We start from the raw sequence: 20,499 nt of genomic DNA, 5'->3' as shown, positions 1-20,499 counted from the left end.
TGGCGACAGTCACGCTCCCGACAGACATGATCATTGTTTTAGAAATGTCAGATATCAAATCGATACTATTTTTGTTATGTTTTTTTGTTTTAAAATAGTATTTTGGCCAGCAATTGGTAGGATAAGTTAACTAAGTTAACTAAATGAAAATTTTGTTTTGAAGTGGTTTTACGGCATCAGGCCTTCCATCTCACGGTAATGCTCCCCGCACAAAGAGAAGCGACTCAGCTGATCTGCAGGAAGGGGAATGTGCTGGTTAGCCACAGGGAAAGGACATATAGTTTTATTGATAATGGAGGATGAGGTGTCTTGCTGCATTAATTGGAGAGTCAGCGACTGGTATAAATTGGGGGGTGGGAGATTGGGTCAGTCCTGTGTGTCTGAGTGGGGCTTTAAATTTCAAAGGGATTTTAGTATGAACACAGACTGGTGACAAACAACCTGACACAAAGGACCAGCAGCAGGGGGTCTGAGAGCCCCTACATGCTCGCTGCATATACTGTTATCCCGCTGGATGTCTGTTAGATTCCATGACTGGTCATCTTAACATCTTATAAGCCGACAGACAGTTTTCATCGGTTTGCAACCTCCCCTAGACCCCCCCCCTTGGCAGCTGCAGGGCTGTGGGTTTGATTTTTGCATGTGCAGCTTCTGCTCTGCCTCTGAGTTCATGTACATTAGAAATCCATGCAGTTAGGTGTGGTCTCCAAATTACCCATAATGCATGTGCACCCTCTGATGAACGGGTATCCTCACCAGTGTCCCCAGTCTTGAACCCTCTGCTTCCTGGGGTCAGTTCCAGGCTGGATAACCTGTTATGGAAAATGATGTATATATACTTATATCAAGCCAAGTCAAGTGGCCTTTAATGTAATTGCATGTATATGCAGGCAGACAGTGCCAGGAAATAGTGTGCAGAGAGGACCACAGTGCAGCATCTGAACTGTTAGTGACTGTACTGCAAAATGCAAAACAAGGAACTAGGCACAATGAAAAAGAATTATATGTAAACAATAAATACAGCAACATAAAAGCTGTATTTGCATAGATAATAGATTAATAATGTTACAATAACTAATGTCAGTTGGGGGGGGGGGGGTCAGGAGTGGGTGTGAGGTAAGGTGAGTATTGTGGGATATTTAATGTCCTGACAGCCTTTGGGAAGAAGCTGAACCTGGCAGAACTGCACCCTCTGGCAGAGGCTGTGTGGGTGCAGTGTTTGCGGGAAAATGTCTGTTATGCCAGGGAGGGAGGTCCTGATGATGCCAGATGCACGATCTGCTGCAGGGTCTTCAGTGATGCAGCTCAGGACACTATCTTTGGTGCCGCTGATTCTCTCTACCACAGATCCCTCGATGTTCGACGGGGAGTGAGCAACCTGAGACTCCCTCTTCTGTTTTAATGCACCAGCCCATGAGCTGCAACAGCTCTAGTCAGTATGCGGACTAACCATCACTACTGATGAGACCCACTGCTGTCATCAGAAAACTTGCTGCTGGTGTCTGAGTCATGAGTCAGCAGAGTTATCAGAGTTGGGCTGAGCACATACATGATTCACAGCACGTGGTAAACAGCGGGGGGAACACCATGCATACCTGCTGCCGTTAGCAGTCAGCAAGCTTCAAGCAGGGTCCGCCGACTGCTGGTCACTCGCTAAACCCGTTCTTCTGTCCGCTGCCACCATTTTGTGCCGTGCAGGAGAGCCTGCAGACTCTCGCCCTGGTGCCTTTCCTTTCCCCACTTGTCAGCTCGTTCATTTCAGTTGCATGGAAATGACCTGCAACTGCGAAGAGCAGTAATTGCTTCTGATCTGAAATACTTGGCAGAGAGATGAGAATTGTAATTGTGTAGCGGCGGCAGTGACGGCAGCCCTCCCTGCTCATTGCTCCAGCCTCTGCTCGTTACATCTGCACTGCAGCAGCCGAGATCCCCCCCCCCCATCTCCCCTACAGCGCTGGCACACATGGGCAGATTGGAAATTCACAGATTGATTGCCTGTCTGGAACATCTCCTGGGTGCACGTGAACGTAGACAAAGGCACTGGGACTCAGGATGAGAGATCGTTATACCAAGGGGCCCTTTTTGATTGCTTTGATTTATATGTAGAACTCGCAGTGTCAACACAGGCTCATTGCCAAGTGTCATTATCATAGAGACTTTTCAGATTTATAGATCGCTTTACACAGGAACACCAAGAAACCTGGTCTAGGTGAATTTGTTTGAGAACAGCATAATATCCTGGTATAGTGTGATGAAACCTGTGAAAATTTAAAATGTGAACATCCATGTCAAATAAAATATGAGGTCATATTTAAAAAGATAAACCAAATAAACATAAATTCCATCAAATGTTAACGGTGGTTAGTTTGATTATTGTCAATAATATAAATGATTGTATTAGTATATATTATTGATAATGATCACTGTCATCCTCATCAGAATGTTTCCAAGACGACACAGCTGCGTTTGTGTCATGTTCTGTTTATCGGTTGTATTCACATAGATCTGTATGCACTTCCTAACGTTTGTAGATTCACGTTTATACGCTTATCTATGTAAACATATTTATGAACTTTAGTTAGTAAACTTCTACCGTATAATTTTAGCAGTTCTACTTTTCGGAGCACACAAACTTTTCATTTGGTGTTTGAAAATCGAAGAAACCACAAATATCCCAAACATTTTGCTTATTTCTTTTAATTTGGAATATTTTGAGGTATAAATATCTAACTGTCCATCCAACTGTCCATTTTCTATACTTTGTTGTCCTATGTAGCTATTATAAACTATTTTCATATATTACATTCTTATTTGTAATTTATCACAAATTTTGAAGATAATATTCAAACTGGGGGCGGCATGGTGGTGCAGTGGTTAGCACTGTTGTCTCACACCTCTGGGACCCGGGTGCGACTCTCCACCTGGGTTACATGTGTGTGGAGTTTGCATGTTCTCCCTATGTCGGCGTGGGGTTTTCTCCGGGTACTCCTGTTTCCCCCCACAGTCCAAAAACATGCTGAGGCTAATTGGAGTTGCTAAATTGCCCATAGGAGTGCATGTGTGAGTGAATAGTGTGTGAGTGTGCCCTGCGATGGGCTGGCCCCCCATCCTGGGTTGTTCCCTGCCTCGTGCCCATTGATTCTGGGATAGGCTCCGGACCCTCCGCGACCCAGTAGGATAAGCGGTTTGGAAAATGGATGGATGGATATTCAAACTGAGACGCAGATCTTCATCAAACGCAGACTGATTGCCATCTTAGCGGAGTTTTAGTTGTAGGGCTTGAAATTGCAGTACCTGAATATTCCAGCAGAGGGAAATCAAGCGGCGTGTCCAGCAAGTACCCCTCTGGGAATCAAACATTTTTGGTTGCCTCACAGGAGAGGGATTGGAAGTCTCAACTCTGCTCTCTGTATCAACATGTTCTGCACTTTTTGTATTTCCTTCCGTAGTTCAAAGAGTTATAATTAGGTTAACTGGCATCTCTAAATTGCCCCTAATGTTTGTGTGTGGGTGTGTACACCTAAGATGTGATTGCGCCCTGTGATTATTGCGATAGCAACCCCGAAAAAGATAAACAGCTGGAAGATGGACGTCACGTGTAATATGCAAAAAATGAAATTGGAATGAAAGTCATAATTTCATCAGTCTGCAGACCCTCAAACCCCAAATAATTTGGCTGACAAAAAATTAAGCACAATTTAGTGCATAAAACAAAAAAAATGCTACTTGAGAAGTGAACTAATTAGGGCTTTAATATTTAAGTGATTTATTGGAGGGTAGGGAGAGGATAGAAACGAGTGATTTTAAAGTATGGCTTATTTACAGGGCATCCTATGACAATCTGGGCTGCCAACAATCAAAGTTACATCCAACCCCACATCCCTTCACCACAAGGGAAACCCAGCTTATGAGGTGGATGGATGATATTAACCTTGACACTAATATGTGTGTCTGTGTGGGGATCACATTTCCATTTTATAAAATGTGACAATTCGTGCTCAAATGCTAATGCCTATGGTGTGTGCAGATAATTCAGAGACTTGCTTCACGCTGTATAAGATCAAACAGGACTCAGTATAAAACTTTTATTATGAATTCTCAAAGAAGAAATCCAAAGAATATAGTACATTAAGTATTAAAAAAAAATCCTAGCATCATGTTGTGCGCTTTTATAGGATTTGGCCGTTACATCCCCCCAGCAGCTATGCTAAGTCCACGTTTCAAGTTAAATACTAAAGACTATTAAAGCAGGTCGCTCGCCCTACCACCACCTTAATCACATACCTCTGCGAACCCAGGCTTTTGATTTAAACAAAAATGTTTCGGATACACTTTTCCAAATCATCAGTAAACACAAGAAAATGTCGCAATACTTCACATTTGCAAGCAGAGTTCTTGGTAATTACAGCTCATATTCTTCCCCTCCAATAGTAACCCAGCTCACATTGACTCCCTGTCTCGACACAATGCTACATACCTGTTCAACACTATTCTACGGCTGCATGTTTGCATGTTACCCAGCTCCACAAACCCTCCTTTAGCTTAACGAGAGACTCCTGTACACTTTGACTGTCATCCTTAGTGGCACGTTTCCAAGGTGTATGCTTTCAAAAGCTGCGATTCGGCATCTTGAGAAGTGGCAGAAAAACGTCAAAATGACACTGAAATCTTGTTTATTTTGTTCAAAAGTGCCACAGTCTTAAACCTAACAATGTCCAGTTTCACACCCTGTATTACACCAAACTATATGTATAATTTGGATTTCCACCGTCAAGCAGTGTACACTGCACTTGAAGTAAAGCAAACGCTGAAGTGAGACCTTTTTTGTTTTCAGGTATTACCAGTAATGGAACCATTAAAGGAAACCTTGTCTGACCTGTGATTTGCTTGCAAAGCACAATAGCACCATCCCAGGCAAAGAGCAGCATTGACCTATGTTTCAGTTTGTAAGTGTTGCTAAGAGTATGTGTGTATGTATATATTAAATATATAAATACACAGTGCGTGCAGCACATGTCTCTCAGCGGATATGGGCCATCTCCTCCAAGAAGGGCGTCTTCATGCAGCCAGTGCAGAGCTGGTCCATCCAGAGTGGGGCTTCGTGCTGTAAGGGTGTGCGGCGAGGGTAGAAGGTGTATGACAGGTCGTAATTCAGCAGGCAGCTGATGGACGCCATGTAGAGATCGGAGAAGCGGCACAGACGACGCGAGAAGTAGGTGGGGTTGTGGCAGGTGCGGAAGATGCTGCCGAATTGGGGGTTGAACAGGTTCTTGGTCACGGCCCTGTGAAGAGAGGAGTTGATGGTTTTTTTTTTTTTCTCCCCCCCCACCTTCGTGTGGTGAGCCCAAGGAACAGGACTGACAAGTCAGAAAGCGGAGCATGAAGATGGAAGCTCTAACTCACCGTAGCTCCTCCCTCTCCTTCAGCCAGTCCTGAAGAACCCTCTTGGACTCGGGATCACGGTGCAGCTAAGAGCAGGCAGAGGTGGGGCAAAAGCAGCATTAGAATTCTGAAACTGCCCTCGAATCACTTAAACAGGGATATAACCAAGGATACTGAAAGACCAAAGGACTTAGGTTTACGGGTCCGTAGGTGAAAAGGCGACCGACACGATTCCTAACTGCAAGTGACGGCAGCAAAGCACCTGCATGCGTTCCAGGAGCCCGGTGAGAGCCTGCAGCCAGGTGAGGCTCTGAGCATACTGCTCTGTGTTCACCACCTTCGTCTCCATCTCCAGCTCAGGAACAATGGCCCCGGTCCGCCAGCCATGCCGAAGCATCAGGTCCTGGGCAGCGGAGAGAAATAAAGACGTTAACTTAGCAGACACTATTATCTTAAGCAACACACAGTTGAGAAAGCAGTGTCAGCCAGTGAGAGGCACTGCGGTTACGGGTCTTGCTCAACAGGCCAACAGTGAAATTTTGCAGAACCGGCGAGCAACTGATCATGGACGCAGCATCATAACCCAGGACCAAACGTCATGGTCACACACAGGTACCCGCAACACCAACCCTACAGCTCACTAAACACAAATCAAATTCTGCAATTCCACCCAAATTCCTCGTTTTCTATCCTTCGTACTGGTGCCTGAAAAGCTCATGCAGTGGCTTTATTAGGTTTGGATAATGATAATCATGTATGATTATTTAGGTAGACAAGGTACAATTTGCATGAAATTTAGTTCTGATTGATTTCCGAATGCCCTTTTATCCAGTTGCACTTTGGGCACTGAATATTTACTTTGGCAAGCAGAACTTAACAGAACATTTCAGTTTTATTACCAACACAGAATTTATTTAAAGAACTTAAAACTGTTTTGCCTAGTTATATCCTTACAATCAATTTAACTGCTCTTCATAATAAATAATAAATAATAATAATAATAATAACAACAACAACAACAACTGCTTTCCAGACATGGATCCTTGTCAGCATTACTAAGCATAATTTTAGTTTAATATTGCCTTCCATCAGTCTACTTTTGACATGATCAGTTTCCCCAAGGGTTAAGAATTTATCACAATTTAATTCCATTTCTGTGACAAAGCACAGGTTTAAGAGTTAAAATAGATATCACCGTTTCCTTAACAAATGAGGAAAACAGAATTGCAACAAAATATAGCAGACTTTTCACTGTGACCTCAAATAACTTGGGCAAACAGAGAGATCAATGTGGCTTAGAAGCGAGGCGGCACATTTCAAACACTACAGCCCAGATGAGGTACACAGGGCATTTAGCAAATCTATTTTTAAACTTCAGTGTTTGTTTTAAGATACTGCCAGACCAATACAGAGGGAACTGGACAGCTGAGAAAGCCTTGCTAATAACAATGCAAAGTGAAAGTGTTTTATGGGACACGGAAAATAACCTGAAGTTTTCAGGGACCCCCATAAAATGGTCTGGATGATAATTTGCCCGAAAGAGGCACAGCAATGTCAGGCGTTGAGTTGAGAGCCTGTGTCGGGGGGGGGGGGGAGGGGGGGATTCTGCAAATGGATTAATTGCTCGACACATGGACATGTGTCCGTATGAGTCATAGTAAAAATCCACTTACTGCCAGGTCACTGTAAAGATGGTCCCCGAAATAGAGCACCTTAGACCCCCTCCAACCAGTCAACCTCAGGAAATCAAACAGGTTTCCCTAAATGAAGGAACGAAAGGTCAACATTAGCCAGCCAGAAAAGGCATTGCATAAGTAAATATAAAATACAAAGCACAGTAAATCTGAGTTACTTTCATGAATGTGTTCTAAATTTTAATTTCTAAAAAAATTACCCCAGCCATTATTTTTGATTGTATGACATACATGCAACTGTACTCAAAAGCAGACAATTTCATAGTATCAAATACGGATATTCAATAACATAAAAGTACCCAAAATGTTTTTTTAACAAAGGTTTCTCAGTTCAGGAAAACTTAATGGGGGATGGAGAAAAAAAAAAGTGGTACATAGCCGATGAGAAATGTCCCCTAATTGTAAACAGATAAATAATTATAAACGGTGACATCAATGCTCTTTAAATCACCTCCAAAAGCCTGCTGTTTCTATAATTCAAACTCTGTAGCTGAACATAGCAACAGATATCTGATTGGTCAATGTGCTTGGTGATCAGGCCAATCAGGGAAAGCCACGGCAACAGAAAGGGGGAGGGGTGCATAACTGAATGTGCTGAAAAGTGGGAGCCAGTCTAATGAATCAGATTTGTTCCATTTACTGCAAAATAAATTCATTCTGGCCAATGTAAGTAAACAGCTGGGGAAGCGTAGTAATTTTCAATGATTCAACAATACAAATTATGAATAATTATAATTAAATGAATTTCATACTGACAAACACACACAAAGAATGCATTTTAACAAAGGTTACCCTCTGGGTAAACTTGAGCTAGCTTTTGCTCCCTAATTATTTCTGGCCGTTTCCAAACAAATTCAAATCCTTAAAAATAAATAAAACAAAATCTATGATGGCTGTAAGACACAGAGGCTTGTCTGGATTCCCAGACAGTTCTTACAATGGAATAAACAAACACACAGTTCACGGCACCCTGTGCTACGTGCGGGATGCACGCCTTCAGAAAAGCCAAAGGGCGCGGTCACAGTAGGGCGGACACCCATCCACAGAGGAAGAGAAGCCCTCGCTTGGCACCGTCAGGATGTACCCAGCCAGAGGAGGAGGGCTGACATGCGATGATGAATATTTACACGCTGCCGTCGCCCAAGCCTCCTCGGCCTGTGACATTCTGCCTGAAGAATGAGTCACTCAGCCCTCGGCTCGAGGTGCTCAGCAGAAAGACAGTGTCAGGCTTCCCTCGTGAAACAATCACAGCATTGTGAGACAGGAAGAGCCTTAAAGGATTCCTTCAAAAACCAGAGGGCTGGCGATTTACTAACCACCATATAATTGTATCTAAAAAAACCCAAAACATTTAAGTTAGTGTTTTCGCAGGTTTTTGGTTATCTACCAAAATTTGTCATGCAGCTCACAAAAACAAGTGAACGTGATTAAGGAAACATGAAATGGGATACGGAGGCGTTTTGTATCAAATTAGATTCTTTCAAAGCTGCCTGCAAGTAAAACCTACTGTTTAGAGGAAGGTTAAGAGGTTTCCACGGCAACCACAATTACCAACAAGAACTATGAACAGCTGCAATAATAAGGAAAAAATAGAGAGAGAGAACTCCACTAATCCAAGTGCTTCGAGGCAGAATAGTCAAGGAATGCAAGCAAAACGCTGAGGAATGAGAAACGATCACAATTACTCGTTTCTCACTGCAAAAAAAAAATTAAAAAAGAACCTGACAGAAAAGTGACCAAACTACACTAATCAGGGTGAGAAAAGGATTCTTAGAGATATATAGTGAAAATGTGCGTCAACTGACAATGACACATGTTTATCTTGGTTGACTGCCAGCACCATTTTCACACACCAAAGGCAAAACTGATCCACCCCTCGGGGGACACAGCAGTCCAAGTCACGGCGACGTGCAACGGCAGCTACATGCACGACTGACTTCAGCTTCATATTCACCCGTGATCTCATAACAGTAACAAAGTTCATACGCAGTCCTCCTAAATAATCACTTATGAGATTGATCTACAAACAAGGTAGGCCATTTTAAGAGCGTGGCAAAGCAGTTTTTAATATACTTAAACCAATTTTAATAAAGAATTTTAAATATATGCATGTTTTAGAGAAGGTGAGGGAAACACCGGCTTCCTGAAGAACTTGCCACAGAGACGGACTGTAAAGCTTCATGTCATGAGATGTTTTGTGAGGACCAGCCACACCACAAGATCAAAGACAGCAGTTTGATGGATGAGGCCGTCTGGCACCACAAGTGTTTGTCAAAAGCGAATCTGCACAGATTACGGAGGAGGAATCGCTGCTGGCAAAGGTACAATCAGCAGAGACCATGACATGTCCAGCAAAACAGTTTTTTTAGATACACAAACTAGAAAACTACACAAAGGAAATAAAACATTGCATATGATTCTAATTGTGTTTGGTGCATGCTTTATAACCAGGATAAACCAAATCTCAGTCCTGCAAATACAGTACTGCATCAACTGCATAAAGGTTTGAGCAAGATTAATTTTTTGTTAATTGCTGAAGAGAAAAATCAAATCCTCTTAAAGTCTGATTTATACCTGCTGGTTACCAAAACCGTAAGGGGGAGAAATCCATTTAAATACAGAGATGAGAGCAAATTTTTAGATCAAGCGAAGAGAGGTGGTTTATGATTGTGGTCAAACTGAATAAGCGCAACCTGTCCACCACAAGTATCAATGCATGACTAAAACCACTAAAAAAAAAAAAAAATTCTTTCTAAAGCCACCCATGGTGGTGATAAAATATAATCCTTTGATGTTTTTTCTTTTGCAGTGTCATATAATATAATATTATGCACAGCACTCAGAAAGTCCTGTCTTACAGAAATTCTGTAAAAATTTCATTAAAATCTGTTGACAAGCAATGTTCAACATACCTGCCACACAGACACTTAATAAAGAACCATAATTGCTTTGACCAACTCATTCAGTTTCTGTTCTTGCCATTTTGCTATTGACAGCAATTGCAGTCACTGGCTCCCAAAGCAATACCAAACACAAATGTTTGGTGTTGTGTTATGGCAAAGGTGTTACTAATTAAAGAGCACCAAATGAGACGGCTTGTCATTGACATACGTTATGATATAGCTCTTTTAGAACTATAATTTGGGTTTAATTTTAATGCTTGCAATGAATGTTTTATTTAAAACTGCTGGTTGTTTCTAATGTAATATATGTTTTGTAAACAAATGAATAAAAAGTAACGTTTTTAATTATAAACAAAAAATAAAATTTACAATATTTTACGGAATCAAGAAAGCGTCCCAAGCCTGTCCTTGAGCACTGTATATATAATATACTCAGGTTGCCCTTTATCTTTGTGCAACACGAATAAAAGGGGGGTGGGGGGGCTCATGCTGCACTTAGCCATAAATTCTGACCCTTGCAGTTCCCCAAAGGGCAAGGAGTTCAACACACTCCAGGGTGCCATCTTCTGATGTCAGCATAATTATTGGTTTCCTTTGTTCGACAGCATTACAGCAGGGGTTTGCGTCACAGCTGCCAATAAAAGCCTTTATATTGTGGTAAGCGGTACATTTTTTTTTTTTTTTTATTTAATCAGCCAGGACCTTTAAGATCACTAATCCTTCAATTCCAAACTGAATCATCTAATTTGGGGGTCACTGCGATCTCGAGCTTATTACAGAAAGTACAGAGCAGGGAGGACTAAGGCAAGAAGTATGATCACAGGCAGGGAGTTAAGCTCTCGATCTGGCTGAAGGCTGACTACGCGGTCAGTACTGCATACCTTAATGCCGTAGCCCGACACCTGAAGCTACATTTCTGGGGAGGTGCACGGTCTGACACGGCTACCAACGACGCAAACTCTATGGAGAATTATAAATCAGCTGTGAGGTCTCAACCTTAACCTACCTATAGAGCTAAAGACCCAGCCATTGTGAGGGAACAGACAGATTTAAGTCAGTTGTAAACATTGCACTAATGAGCTTCATCTCTACGCTTCACACCCAATTGTTATGTAGCTTCTTCTCAGAGCCTTTGGAAGACTTGGTACTGGGCCACAAATGGGCCGGGGAACTTTCGCCCCCTCAACTCCCACCTTTGCTCCTCCGGCATGGAGGAGTAGCTGACGGTCATGGTCTGCCCAACTCTGCCCACCTGTTTATAGATTTGGCCTTTGTCCAAACATTTGATTTTGTCCCACTGAAGGTCACCGTTGCTGTCCAAACGCCTGAATGGCCTGGAAAACACAACCCGAAAAATCCATGAGCACATTTTCACTTTCCGTGGGGTCGACATGATCTAAATTAACCGCAAAAGATTACAAGTCCAATCCTGTGAGGCCAAAATCCAGTCACGCATCCCGTACTGCTGAAAAGCTTATCAAATCTGATAACCATGTGCACTGTAGCTAAAAAAATGAAGAAAAATAAGACAAGAAACTTACTTTACACAATCATTGAAGAAGTGCGGTTTGTCCGCCTGAACTATAATCACGTCAAAGAAGTCCCTCCAGTCTTTTCCAACCATGTACTTCATGCCTTTGTCCCTGTGATTGGAGGCACAAAGAATTTAGACACATTTGAAAAACACCTGTCAAAAGTAAACAGTCAAACTTAAAAAGTTAAAACGTCGATCCCTATCAAGTTTCAATTAGCAGGAGAACTCAGTGGTGACACTTGAGCGTTTTCTTAGCCGAAACACAAAAACTATATATTTTACCCGAATACGTCACGTAACTGCTGAGAGTGACGGCACCTTCAGCAGGGCCCGGCAGACAAAAGGAGACACTCACACAAAGCTAAAGGGGCTGTTGGTGATGAGGAAGAGCTTCTTGCCGTTGCTGACCAGGCGATGGAGGACGGCGTAGGTCTCGTCGCCTCGCAGGATGTACTTCTCTAAGATCGAGGAACAGAGCAGACTAAGGACACAATCTGCAACACCATCATCGCAAATCGCCTGCTCTAGGTGAGGGTGTCAGTCAAAGAAAAAAAACAGTCCCCTTGAAGGAGGTAACCGTTTTGACCAAAGGAAGTAAATCACTGGGAGAGAATTTAACACCGGCTCCCCTCCATTATACCAATGACAATACAGACTAAATGCTGCTACTAAAGTACAGACTCTCATAAGGACAAACAGCAAACTCAAACGGGCACTTCTTGGAACACAAGCATGATCCCTGAAGTCCACCACATGCTAGTGTTTTGTAGCATTGCTCATCACGCATTATTTGTCTTGGATTTCACAACGACACCATGACTGGCTTTACAAAGCGCTAGAGGAACATTCTGACTGTCGAGGAGAAACTGGAGCTGCTTAAGAACGGCATCATGTGACAAGCTATTGGCAATACCAAGATACAAACGTGGCCTATTTAGAGAAAACGTGACGATGATGGAATCTGCGAAGGCTGCAGAGAACTGGCAAACTCTCCATGAGCTTTGCTATATCCTTTAGATCATGTGTTACACATCTCTTTCCTTTTACTGTACTTCTCAATACAGGCATTTCATGCCACTAGAATGGGGGGGGGCGCAATGTTACCCTAAAAGGGCCGCTGGCTGTGTGGGTTTTTGTTGCAACTCCCAAATTAGATTATTAATTAGAGTACTGATTGGCTGAAGAGTCCTCACACTTGGGTTAGAACATCTGACCTTAAGGTTACCCCGAAAAACCTGCACACACACCGGCCCTTTGCTGCCGGGTAAGAGCCTGTTCTGTATAATAATCACAGTGACCCTGCACTGGACAGCTGATTAAGGGTGGACGGGTGTTCTGGTTCTGTTCCCAGCTAACATTTACAGTGTATACCTGACAGAGCTGCAGGAAAGAGCAGTGGAGACAGAGCCTAACTCACCCAGGTCCTGCATGATCCACTTGTACATGTAGCCTTTAATGTGTACCATTCCTACAGCATCCTGGAAGATAAAAGCCACCCAGTAAGTGAATAAAGTCTGCGTCGTGGGATTTTACAGTGGGAAAAGAAAGCCTGAGCAGGCGGGAACGAAAAATATAGCTACATAAAATATCAATTTCAAATTTAAAAAACGACTGCTGTATGTAAATGTTCTCGAGTCTGAATAAGCATAACGCATAATTTTAGCTGAACGAGCAGTTTTGTTGCCGTTGTCCTTCCCCAAGCCCAGCGCAAAAACTAACATTTAACCAGTGCCAGCGTGTTCCCACCGTCCGGGTTTATAAACATCAGAAAAATAGCCTTAGTTCCAGGAAATTCTTTCCAGATTCTCTTGCGCTCACGCCCAGCCTTGCAATTTTTGATATGGGGGTCAGAGCAGGTTTGCGTGTGTAATCAGACGAGGCATCTACACAGACTGAGTTTTGGTGAGATTATAGAGGAGCTAGAACATAATGTTCCGCTGGTGGCGACCGGCTGAGCAAACACGGCTTGGCCAGGCTGTCGCAGTTCGTTAAGACCCCACACGCTGCTCGCATGGACACAGCGCGCGGGGAGGCTCCCTTATTCGGGGCCAGGAAAAAGCAGAATTGAAAGTGGAGACTTCAGCTGCCTTGGCGCTCAAACTACCAGATGAGGAAGGACAAAGACGCTCTTTCACCCCATACGCAAAAGAGAACGGCTATTTGTTGTGGCCTGACAGAGAAATAGTGCCACCAACAGATTAGCAGTTTGAGAAACAAAGTGTTACAAATACAGTCAAAGCCGGCAGAATAATGCAACATTTAAAATCAAGCTCAGTTTCCTAGTAAACTAAAGACGTGATTGTGGCAGCTGAAGGAACAGATTACTGATATTATGAAATTATAAAGAACGTTCTTTGTGCTAGAAGGAGTTAAGGTTTTAAGTTCATAAATTGCGATTGAAGTTGTAACAGAAGTTTCGGAGTGAAAGCCAGCCAGTCGGCTTTCCCCTTTTCTTCCCAGTTCTTTCACATTCGTCGGCGTGACTTCCGAGTGAAACAATTAAACAAATGCTGGTAACACAAGGTTCATGGAGACCCAGAAAGGACACAGCCCCTCGCAGTCTGATGAACGCGAATGCACTCACCGACACGTCCTTGTAGAGGTGCACAGGATCATAGTCTATGTCATTGGTGATGAAGTAGTCATTGGCAACGGCAAGGAGAGTCATTTCTGGGATGGAGAACACATCCATAAATTGCTTCATTTTAGGGCCCTGGAGAGAGAAAGCAGCAAAATGTGCAGTGAGCTGAAAGGAGTCATAACAAGTAAGAGATTCAATGTAACAAAGCAATTTTTAAAGGATTTGTGCCAGTGTAACACTGTTCGGGACAGGCGCAATGAATAGAAAAGACATTTCAGTTATAATGCAAGGACAGGGAAGCGAGGGAAAACACACGCACATTTCTGAAGTCGTACCGAGAAAAAAAACGCTGCATAAAATAAACATTTCTCTTAAACGTTTGGTCCATTTGGCTGACTGAATGCCAGTCAGCTCTTAAACATACAAATTCCTGCTTGCTTGGAGAAAGAGCTATGACAATGACATCCTGAATGACCAGAGGACACGAGAGCCCTTTCCACCCAAGGAAAGCCTTGCAAATAAGAATTTAAGCAGGAACTTTGAGCCACTTAATGTGGAGAGTTTATATATGTAACCTGGCAACAGAGATCTTTCATGGTTGGTCTAAAGAATTCTAGATGCGTTCTGCAAAGACATTTCAATCCGTCAATGAATAAATGTCTTTTACTTGTCATTGTGGGAGATCTGACAGATAAGGCATTTTAGAATGTATTGGTTTATAATGAACAATAAAAAGCAGGGGCAGGAACAAAGGGAATAATGCAACAAATTAATAACAATAGTAAATCAGAACAATTCAACGGGAGCATCCGCATACTTTATTTCCAGGTTGGGAAGGCTTCGTTAGCTCAAAAAACCATAACGCTAGCAAACCTTCGGGTGCTTGGAGAGGTTGTATATGAAGTTAAACCGAGGCAGACAAAAGGAAAAAGCCCCACCCGGAAAGATCAACGGAATTAATCACGACAGCCAACTCGCCTTGCCGTAGAAGCCGCTGACTTGGTGAAGAGGAACGTGATGCGTGCCGTCATAGAACTGCAGAACTTCCTCATCAGAAAGCGGACTTAACCCTCTGTGCAGAGACCAGGGGTGGAGGGAAAAACAAAATGTTCCATGGTTATAAAAAGTAGGCATTGGTGGAGAAGAACATAAAGCATTTCATCTCCACTGGTATTTTGTGTGTGAAATTAAATTATATTAGCATTTCCCAATATGGCCCTCAGGGACCCACAGACAGTCCAAGGTTTCTGGACTATTTGGACGGAGCAAAAACAGGGACAATCTGGGGGTCTTCAATCAACCAGTTGAGTATAAAGAGTCACAGTCAGAGTACTCAGCCGGTTGGTTGAAACAAAACCCTGGTCTGGATTTGTACTCTCTGTACATGAAATCTCCACCTCTGACATGTATACATCATGTGGTGTCTCTTGATTTAGGCAGAATATTCCCTTCCAAATATAATTTACCTATATTATGATTTGCCATTTATTTATTTGCCATTTATACAAATACAGGAGCACAAGAATTTTTATTTTCACAAATTTGCTTGCTCTCTATTAGACACACATATACAGGGTTAGACAGTTACTTAGCACCCCTCAAGCCGTTTTTGCATTAAGGGCTGTGGGAAGGGACCAGCAATGGTACAATTACTCTGCCGGCCACAGGATTCAAAACGGGTGCCATGCTGGACAAGGGTACAGATTCCTAACTCGCAGGGCCACAGATTGCCCCAAAATCACTGGGGTAGAATGTGAATGCAGAACCCCACTACCAAAACAGATGCAGTGAAAATTCCTGCATTTGGAACATCTGCAGGGGTCAGAACAGAAGCGATGGAGTGGCGTTTCACCGAGTCACAGTGTGACTAACGGAGCCGGGGGGCGTGACAGGAAATGATTCGACGCATTTGTAGCCTTTCTGCGTCAGTTATTTCTGCGGTGGACCTGCTGTCCACTGACCTGTACACCGTCCCCGGCTGGATGTAATGGAAAGCATCTATTTTCATCAAGAGCCCCTGCAGAAGAAAATGTGCATTCATTATTTGAATGGACAAACTAGCTTAAGCATTATATTAAAAGTGGCCCACAATAACAGTTATGGTGATTGACGTTATACTATCTTTAAAAAAAGGCTCACCCGTACATATTAATGTGTGTCATGTCAGAATGTTGCTTAATCAACCAAGCAGTATCTGCAATAAATAAAAAACAAACCCACTTACCTTCTGAATATCATAATGAAGGCCCCTCGCGGCAAAGTTGGGGATGTAGTCATACTTGCTAATGCCCTGCGGATACTGATAAAGTGGGAGAATTCAGAACACGTGACGTCATGGAACCTATCTACAGCTCCAGGCTCTGCACTTCAACCAGTGATAAGACACCCAGGTTTGCGAATAACAGGGGGGCACGGCTAGGCTGCATGTCAACCATCAATACACTGAAAGGCCAGGTGAAAATGCAGTTAGAGTGCCCTGCCAGGTAAGAAGACCCCCGACCGTCGCAGATTTCAAAAAAACATCTGTCTGCGTGTACCTTGTAGTGCTCGATGAGAAAGTCTCGGGCTTTGTTGTAGATCATGGCATCCAAAGCGCTGGAGTAGAGGGCAAGTGTATAGTCATAGTCAAACCCATAGATGTCCACCTCAGCCAAGTTGACCTCATTGTTGGCATAAATGGTTGAGGGATTTAATAGGTTGCACACACCAGGAGGTATCAGGTCTGTGGGCGGGACGAGAACACAAGTGTGAGAAAGAGCCCACCTGTATGGGCGGCAAGCTGCAGCAGGATTCTGCTGCTGGAAGGATAAGGGCCTTCGACTATCTCTACAGACACAGACACTGAAGAGATGGTGGCGGATCATCAGTCACTACATAAATACCACAGCGTTTAAAACCTATATTTCCGATAGTGAGAAAACCACACACTGATGGGGCAAGGACAGAAAAATGCCCCGTAGAGTAATGGTCTGTTACCACCGTTTGCCGTTTCACAAAGACAGACCGAAGACGCACATACACCATGTCAAAAGAACACGATATGAGGCAAGGCACTTGTTACTTTCAACTTTACTATTGATCACCATGGCCTAAAGGATCACTAGTTCAACAAAGCTTTTAACACACACTACGAGTTAAAAACATTTGAAGTGTATTTGTGCTCATGATATTCTGTGAACTGCCCCAGATTGAACACTGCAAAATGTCATTACGAATCGCATGAAACAACACATAAATGTCAGTCGATGTTAAATATTATGGTAAGCATGCAGACTTTGGTATGAACTACAAATGCTGCAAGTATGTAAAAATAACAAAAAAAAAAACAGCACCCACACACACAGTCATGAAATTAATCATGTTATTGCACATTGACTGGATATTAGAGAAAAATTGTTTTGAAGCAATTTCAGAAAAAAATGCATACTTGAAAATCTGAGAGCTAAATACAAGTAGCACTTATTTTCTAATTAAGCGTGCCAATCTGATACATCGTGCCAGTAAGGTAAATTCCATTATGCAGGCAGTTTTAAAGAATATATATATGTAATAAAAATATATAAACATATATTCTGTTTGAACTGCATCGATACACAGGGCAAAACATAACACTCAAGTTTCAAGCTGTTCTTCCCCAAATCTATGTTACAATTAAATATGTAAAACTGCTTTCAAAAATCCAGATAGACTTGTGCAGCAGCCTAGATTTTCCCCTAGATTAATTCCACTGGTTTAAATTCAACAAAAGATGTAAACAGATCTGCAGAGGTGTGTCACAAACCACCCACAAGTGTGCATATTGTACGGTACATGCTGATCCAGTAAGTTCCGGTTTCTCGCAAGCATGCATCGTATTTTTCGCTGCTTATTGCGCATGCAAAAGAAAAAAAAAACAATCAACGACTTCACCAAATCTACGTAAGCAACGCTAACATTAGGGACCGCGAAAGTCAACGCGATTGTACATTTTGCCTCCTTTAGAAGACTTATTTGATTCCCTTGCACCGACGAGCAAACAGCAGCATGGGGACGTGGCAGGCAGACAACACAGAACCAGTGTCTTTGTAGTTAAAAGAGGATGTTTACTACTTTCCCCTGGTTTTTTAAGGTGATTGATTATTCGCATCTACAATCAGCGGAGACAAATCTTCAAGGCTCACCATGTAAATCTTTAGATAAACCAATTTAGTTGAAAACCGTAATTATCTTTTTAAAAGAAAATTAATACAATATTGTTTTTGATCCACAAGACTTGCCTGGTAAAAAATTAACTGGAAGCGTTAGTATTGAACATCATATTACAGGTACCTAAAAATTACGCAAATAGTATTTGATTTAAAAGGAAACAGGTTTAATTGTAATGGATCCCATAAAACCTAACTATTTCTTAGAAATCGAGATTTTTACCAAAATCATGCACACTACATGCACAATTTATTGCTTTGATGTGGACAATAAAGAGGGATATCAACAAACTATGTGCAAAATGTGATTTAGTGAGACGGCTACGGCATAAATGTTAAAGCGAGGTACAAAAAACTACGTAGAGAATTTACACTAACGTTAGCAAACCATGGTAAGACGACACGGGTCTACTTTAATACTGACATGTGTGCATATGGCAAATATCACTGTCATCAGATATACAATGTGAAAGATGCGAAATTTCACCACGTACCGTGCACCAGCCGCTTCATTTCGTTATACCGAGCCCACAAGTAGATCTTTGGGTCGATCTTAGGAGCGGTGGAGGAAAATGAGCGTCCAGATGCACCGATGGACTCCTCGCCACGCTTCTTGCCCACGACATGGTGCCTATGAGCCGGAGAGGAAGACGACGGAGGAACGGACGTTCCATTTGTACTTGAGTTCGGCTCGCTGTTTGGGCCATTTTTGCAACATTTCCCTCCATTGCTATCCAAACCACCAGAGGCCAGGCTTCCACACGCAAAAGCTTGAATTTTTGCGTATCTTGACAAAGGCGTGGTCCCCATACTTTTCTGCCACCACGCAGATCCTAATTTTCCTAATTTCTTGCAGGACATTTTAAGTCAGTATTCGAAAACTAACATAAAAACTTGAAACCACACGTCGGAAACTATCTTTTCACCTACTTCACTCTACACCTTCCCTCCTTTGACCTAGCCAGTACTGAATGAATAATAGCAGCGGTAAAAACATTTACCCCCGCGGGGAAAATGACGGGGCAAAAGAAAAAGACGACGGCAAACCAATCAAACAGAGGGAGGACCGTGACTGATTTTGATTCTGCCCAATAGTTGAAGGCCAATTTTTCAAGGCACTTGTGAATGTTTCAGGGGTATGTTTACATGTCGTTTTGCCCAATACGCGTCTTCGGTGTAAAATCCAGAATCTGTTTTAAGTTTTGTGATTGGCTAAATACGGTCCAGGTTTATGATTGCCTGCATGAGCTACGTGACTGCTCGAAAGTGTGGTCATCAGCTAGAAGTAACATTATGTTACGGAAATCATATTTTTTTTGCATATATGAACCAAATTAGGATCGCGCTTGCACGTTATGTATAGGCTGTTTTCCAAGTTGTGCAATTATTCAAAACAACGTACCCATTCTTTCGATTTTAAAGACTTGATATTATTGAAATTATTTCCACGAATGTACAACAGACAATATTGTTTTTTCCCCAGCAGATGCAGCTTGGTTATAGCGAAATAACATAACGCCAATTTGTTTCAACTGTACAATATGAAACCATCGCCAACAGCAAGAATAATACTAAGATAATATGGATAGAAACGTGTTTAGCACGCTGCATAACTGATTTAAAAGACAATGGTCTTTTTGCAAAACAATGCACATGCGACATGAAGGGTAAAAAGCTGACCTATAATTAAGGAATTATTGATCTGTACTTCCTATGCCCTTCAATAATAAAGGAAATGTAGCTCGTGATCAGTGGTGAGTAGATTGTTTGCAATCTCTTGGTCACTCAAAAATGACCACCAGTCAGCTTTTCCATGAATAGAAGGTGTACTGACCATTTGCAGCCCACCGATCACATAAATGATAACTTCAAAAATGTTCATAATCTACCGAAAGTAATTGGGGCATTCAATGGGGTTAAAGTAGCACTCAGAATTGATTCATTTAATCGTCTAAATTGCAGTCAACAAAATAAACATCTTCACGAGTCGAGGATGTTTATTTGCTTAATCTCGATTGATTTGCGGTAACACTTCGATAAATTGGAATTTCTGGTTAAATACTACCTCATGTACACAAATAGCTCACTGATGATTATTTGCGACTCACAACTAGCTTAAATAAAATACACACCACCACACCATATTATAAACAAAAACTTAGCCGTTGAGGAATACGGCTCTAAAACATTCGACTATTGCTTCAGCAAAGCAAATAATAGG

The 20,499-nt window shown here is 42.3% G+C and overlaps 1 protein-coding gene across 1 annotated transcript; it reads right to left on the bottom strand.

Annotated features, from left to right (window-relative positions):
* Positions 1-4,071: 4,071 nt before the first annotated feature.
* Positions 4,072-19,285, bottom strand: nt5dc2 (5'-nucleotidase domain containing 2). The gene is made up of 14 exons (XM_049016066.1): positions 18,773-19,285; positions 16,632-16,816; positions 16,319-16,393; positions 16,056-16,111; positions 15,073-15,166; positions 14,098-14,226; positions 12,931-12,991; positions 11,869-11,971; positions 11,521-11,622; positions 11,232-11,313; positions 7,056-7,142; positions 5,645-5,785; positions 5,404-5,468; positions 4,072-5,282 (listed from the first exon to the last, which is right to left on the bottom strand). Exons 1-14 carry the CDS (start codon positions 19,137-19,139, stop codon positions 5,021-5,023), a joined length of 1,809 nt encoding a protein of 602 aa, XP_048872023.1. The 5' UTR covers positions 19,140-19,285; the 3' UTR covers positions 4,072-5,020.
* Between the last annotated feature and the right edge of the window lie 1,214 nt (positions 19,286-20,499).

The sequence above is a fragment of the Brienomyrus brachyistius genome, chromosome 6 (assembly GCF_023856365.1).
Source record: "Brienomyrus brachyistius isolate T26 chromosome 6, BBRACH_0.4, whole genome shotgun sequence".
Taxonomy (NCBI): domain Eukaryota; kingdom Metazoa; phylum Chordata; class Actinopteri; order Osteoglossiformes; family Mormyridae; genus Brienomyrus; species Brienomyrus brachyistius.
This window is presented reverse-complemented; position numbering and strand designations above follow the sequence as displayed.

What these genes read in the sequence shown, in the direction of transcription:
- nt5dc2 (XM_049016066.1), bottom strand. Translation starts at nt 19,139, where the DNA reads ATGTCCTGCAAGAAATTAGGAAAATTAGGATCTGCGTGGTGGCAGAAA. An exon ending in CAGCCGGGGACGGTGTACAG is followed by an intron (nt 15,167 to 16,055) that starts GTCAGTGGACAG and finishes GTCTCTGCACAG; the next exon opens with AGGGTTAAGTCCGCTTTCTG. An exon ending in AAGGCCAAATCTATAAACAG is followed by an intron (nt 7,143 to 11,231) that starts GTGGGCAGAGTT and finishes TCCTTCATTTAG; the next exon opens with GGAAACCTGTTTGATTTCCT.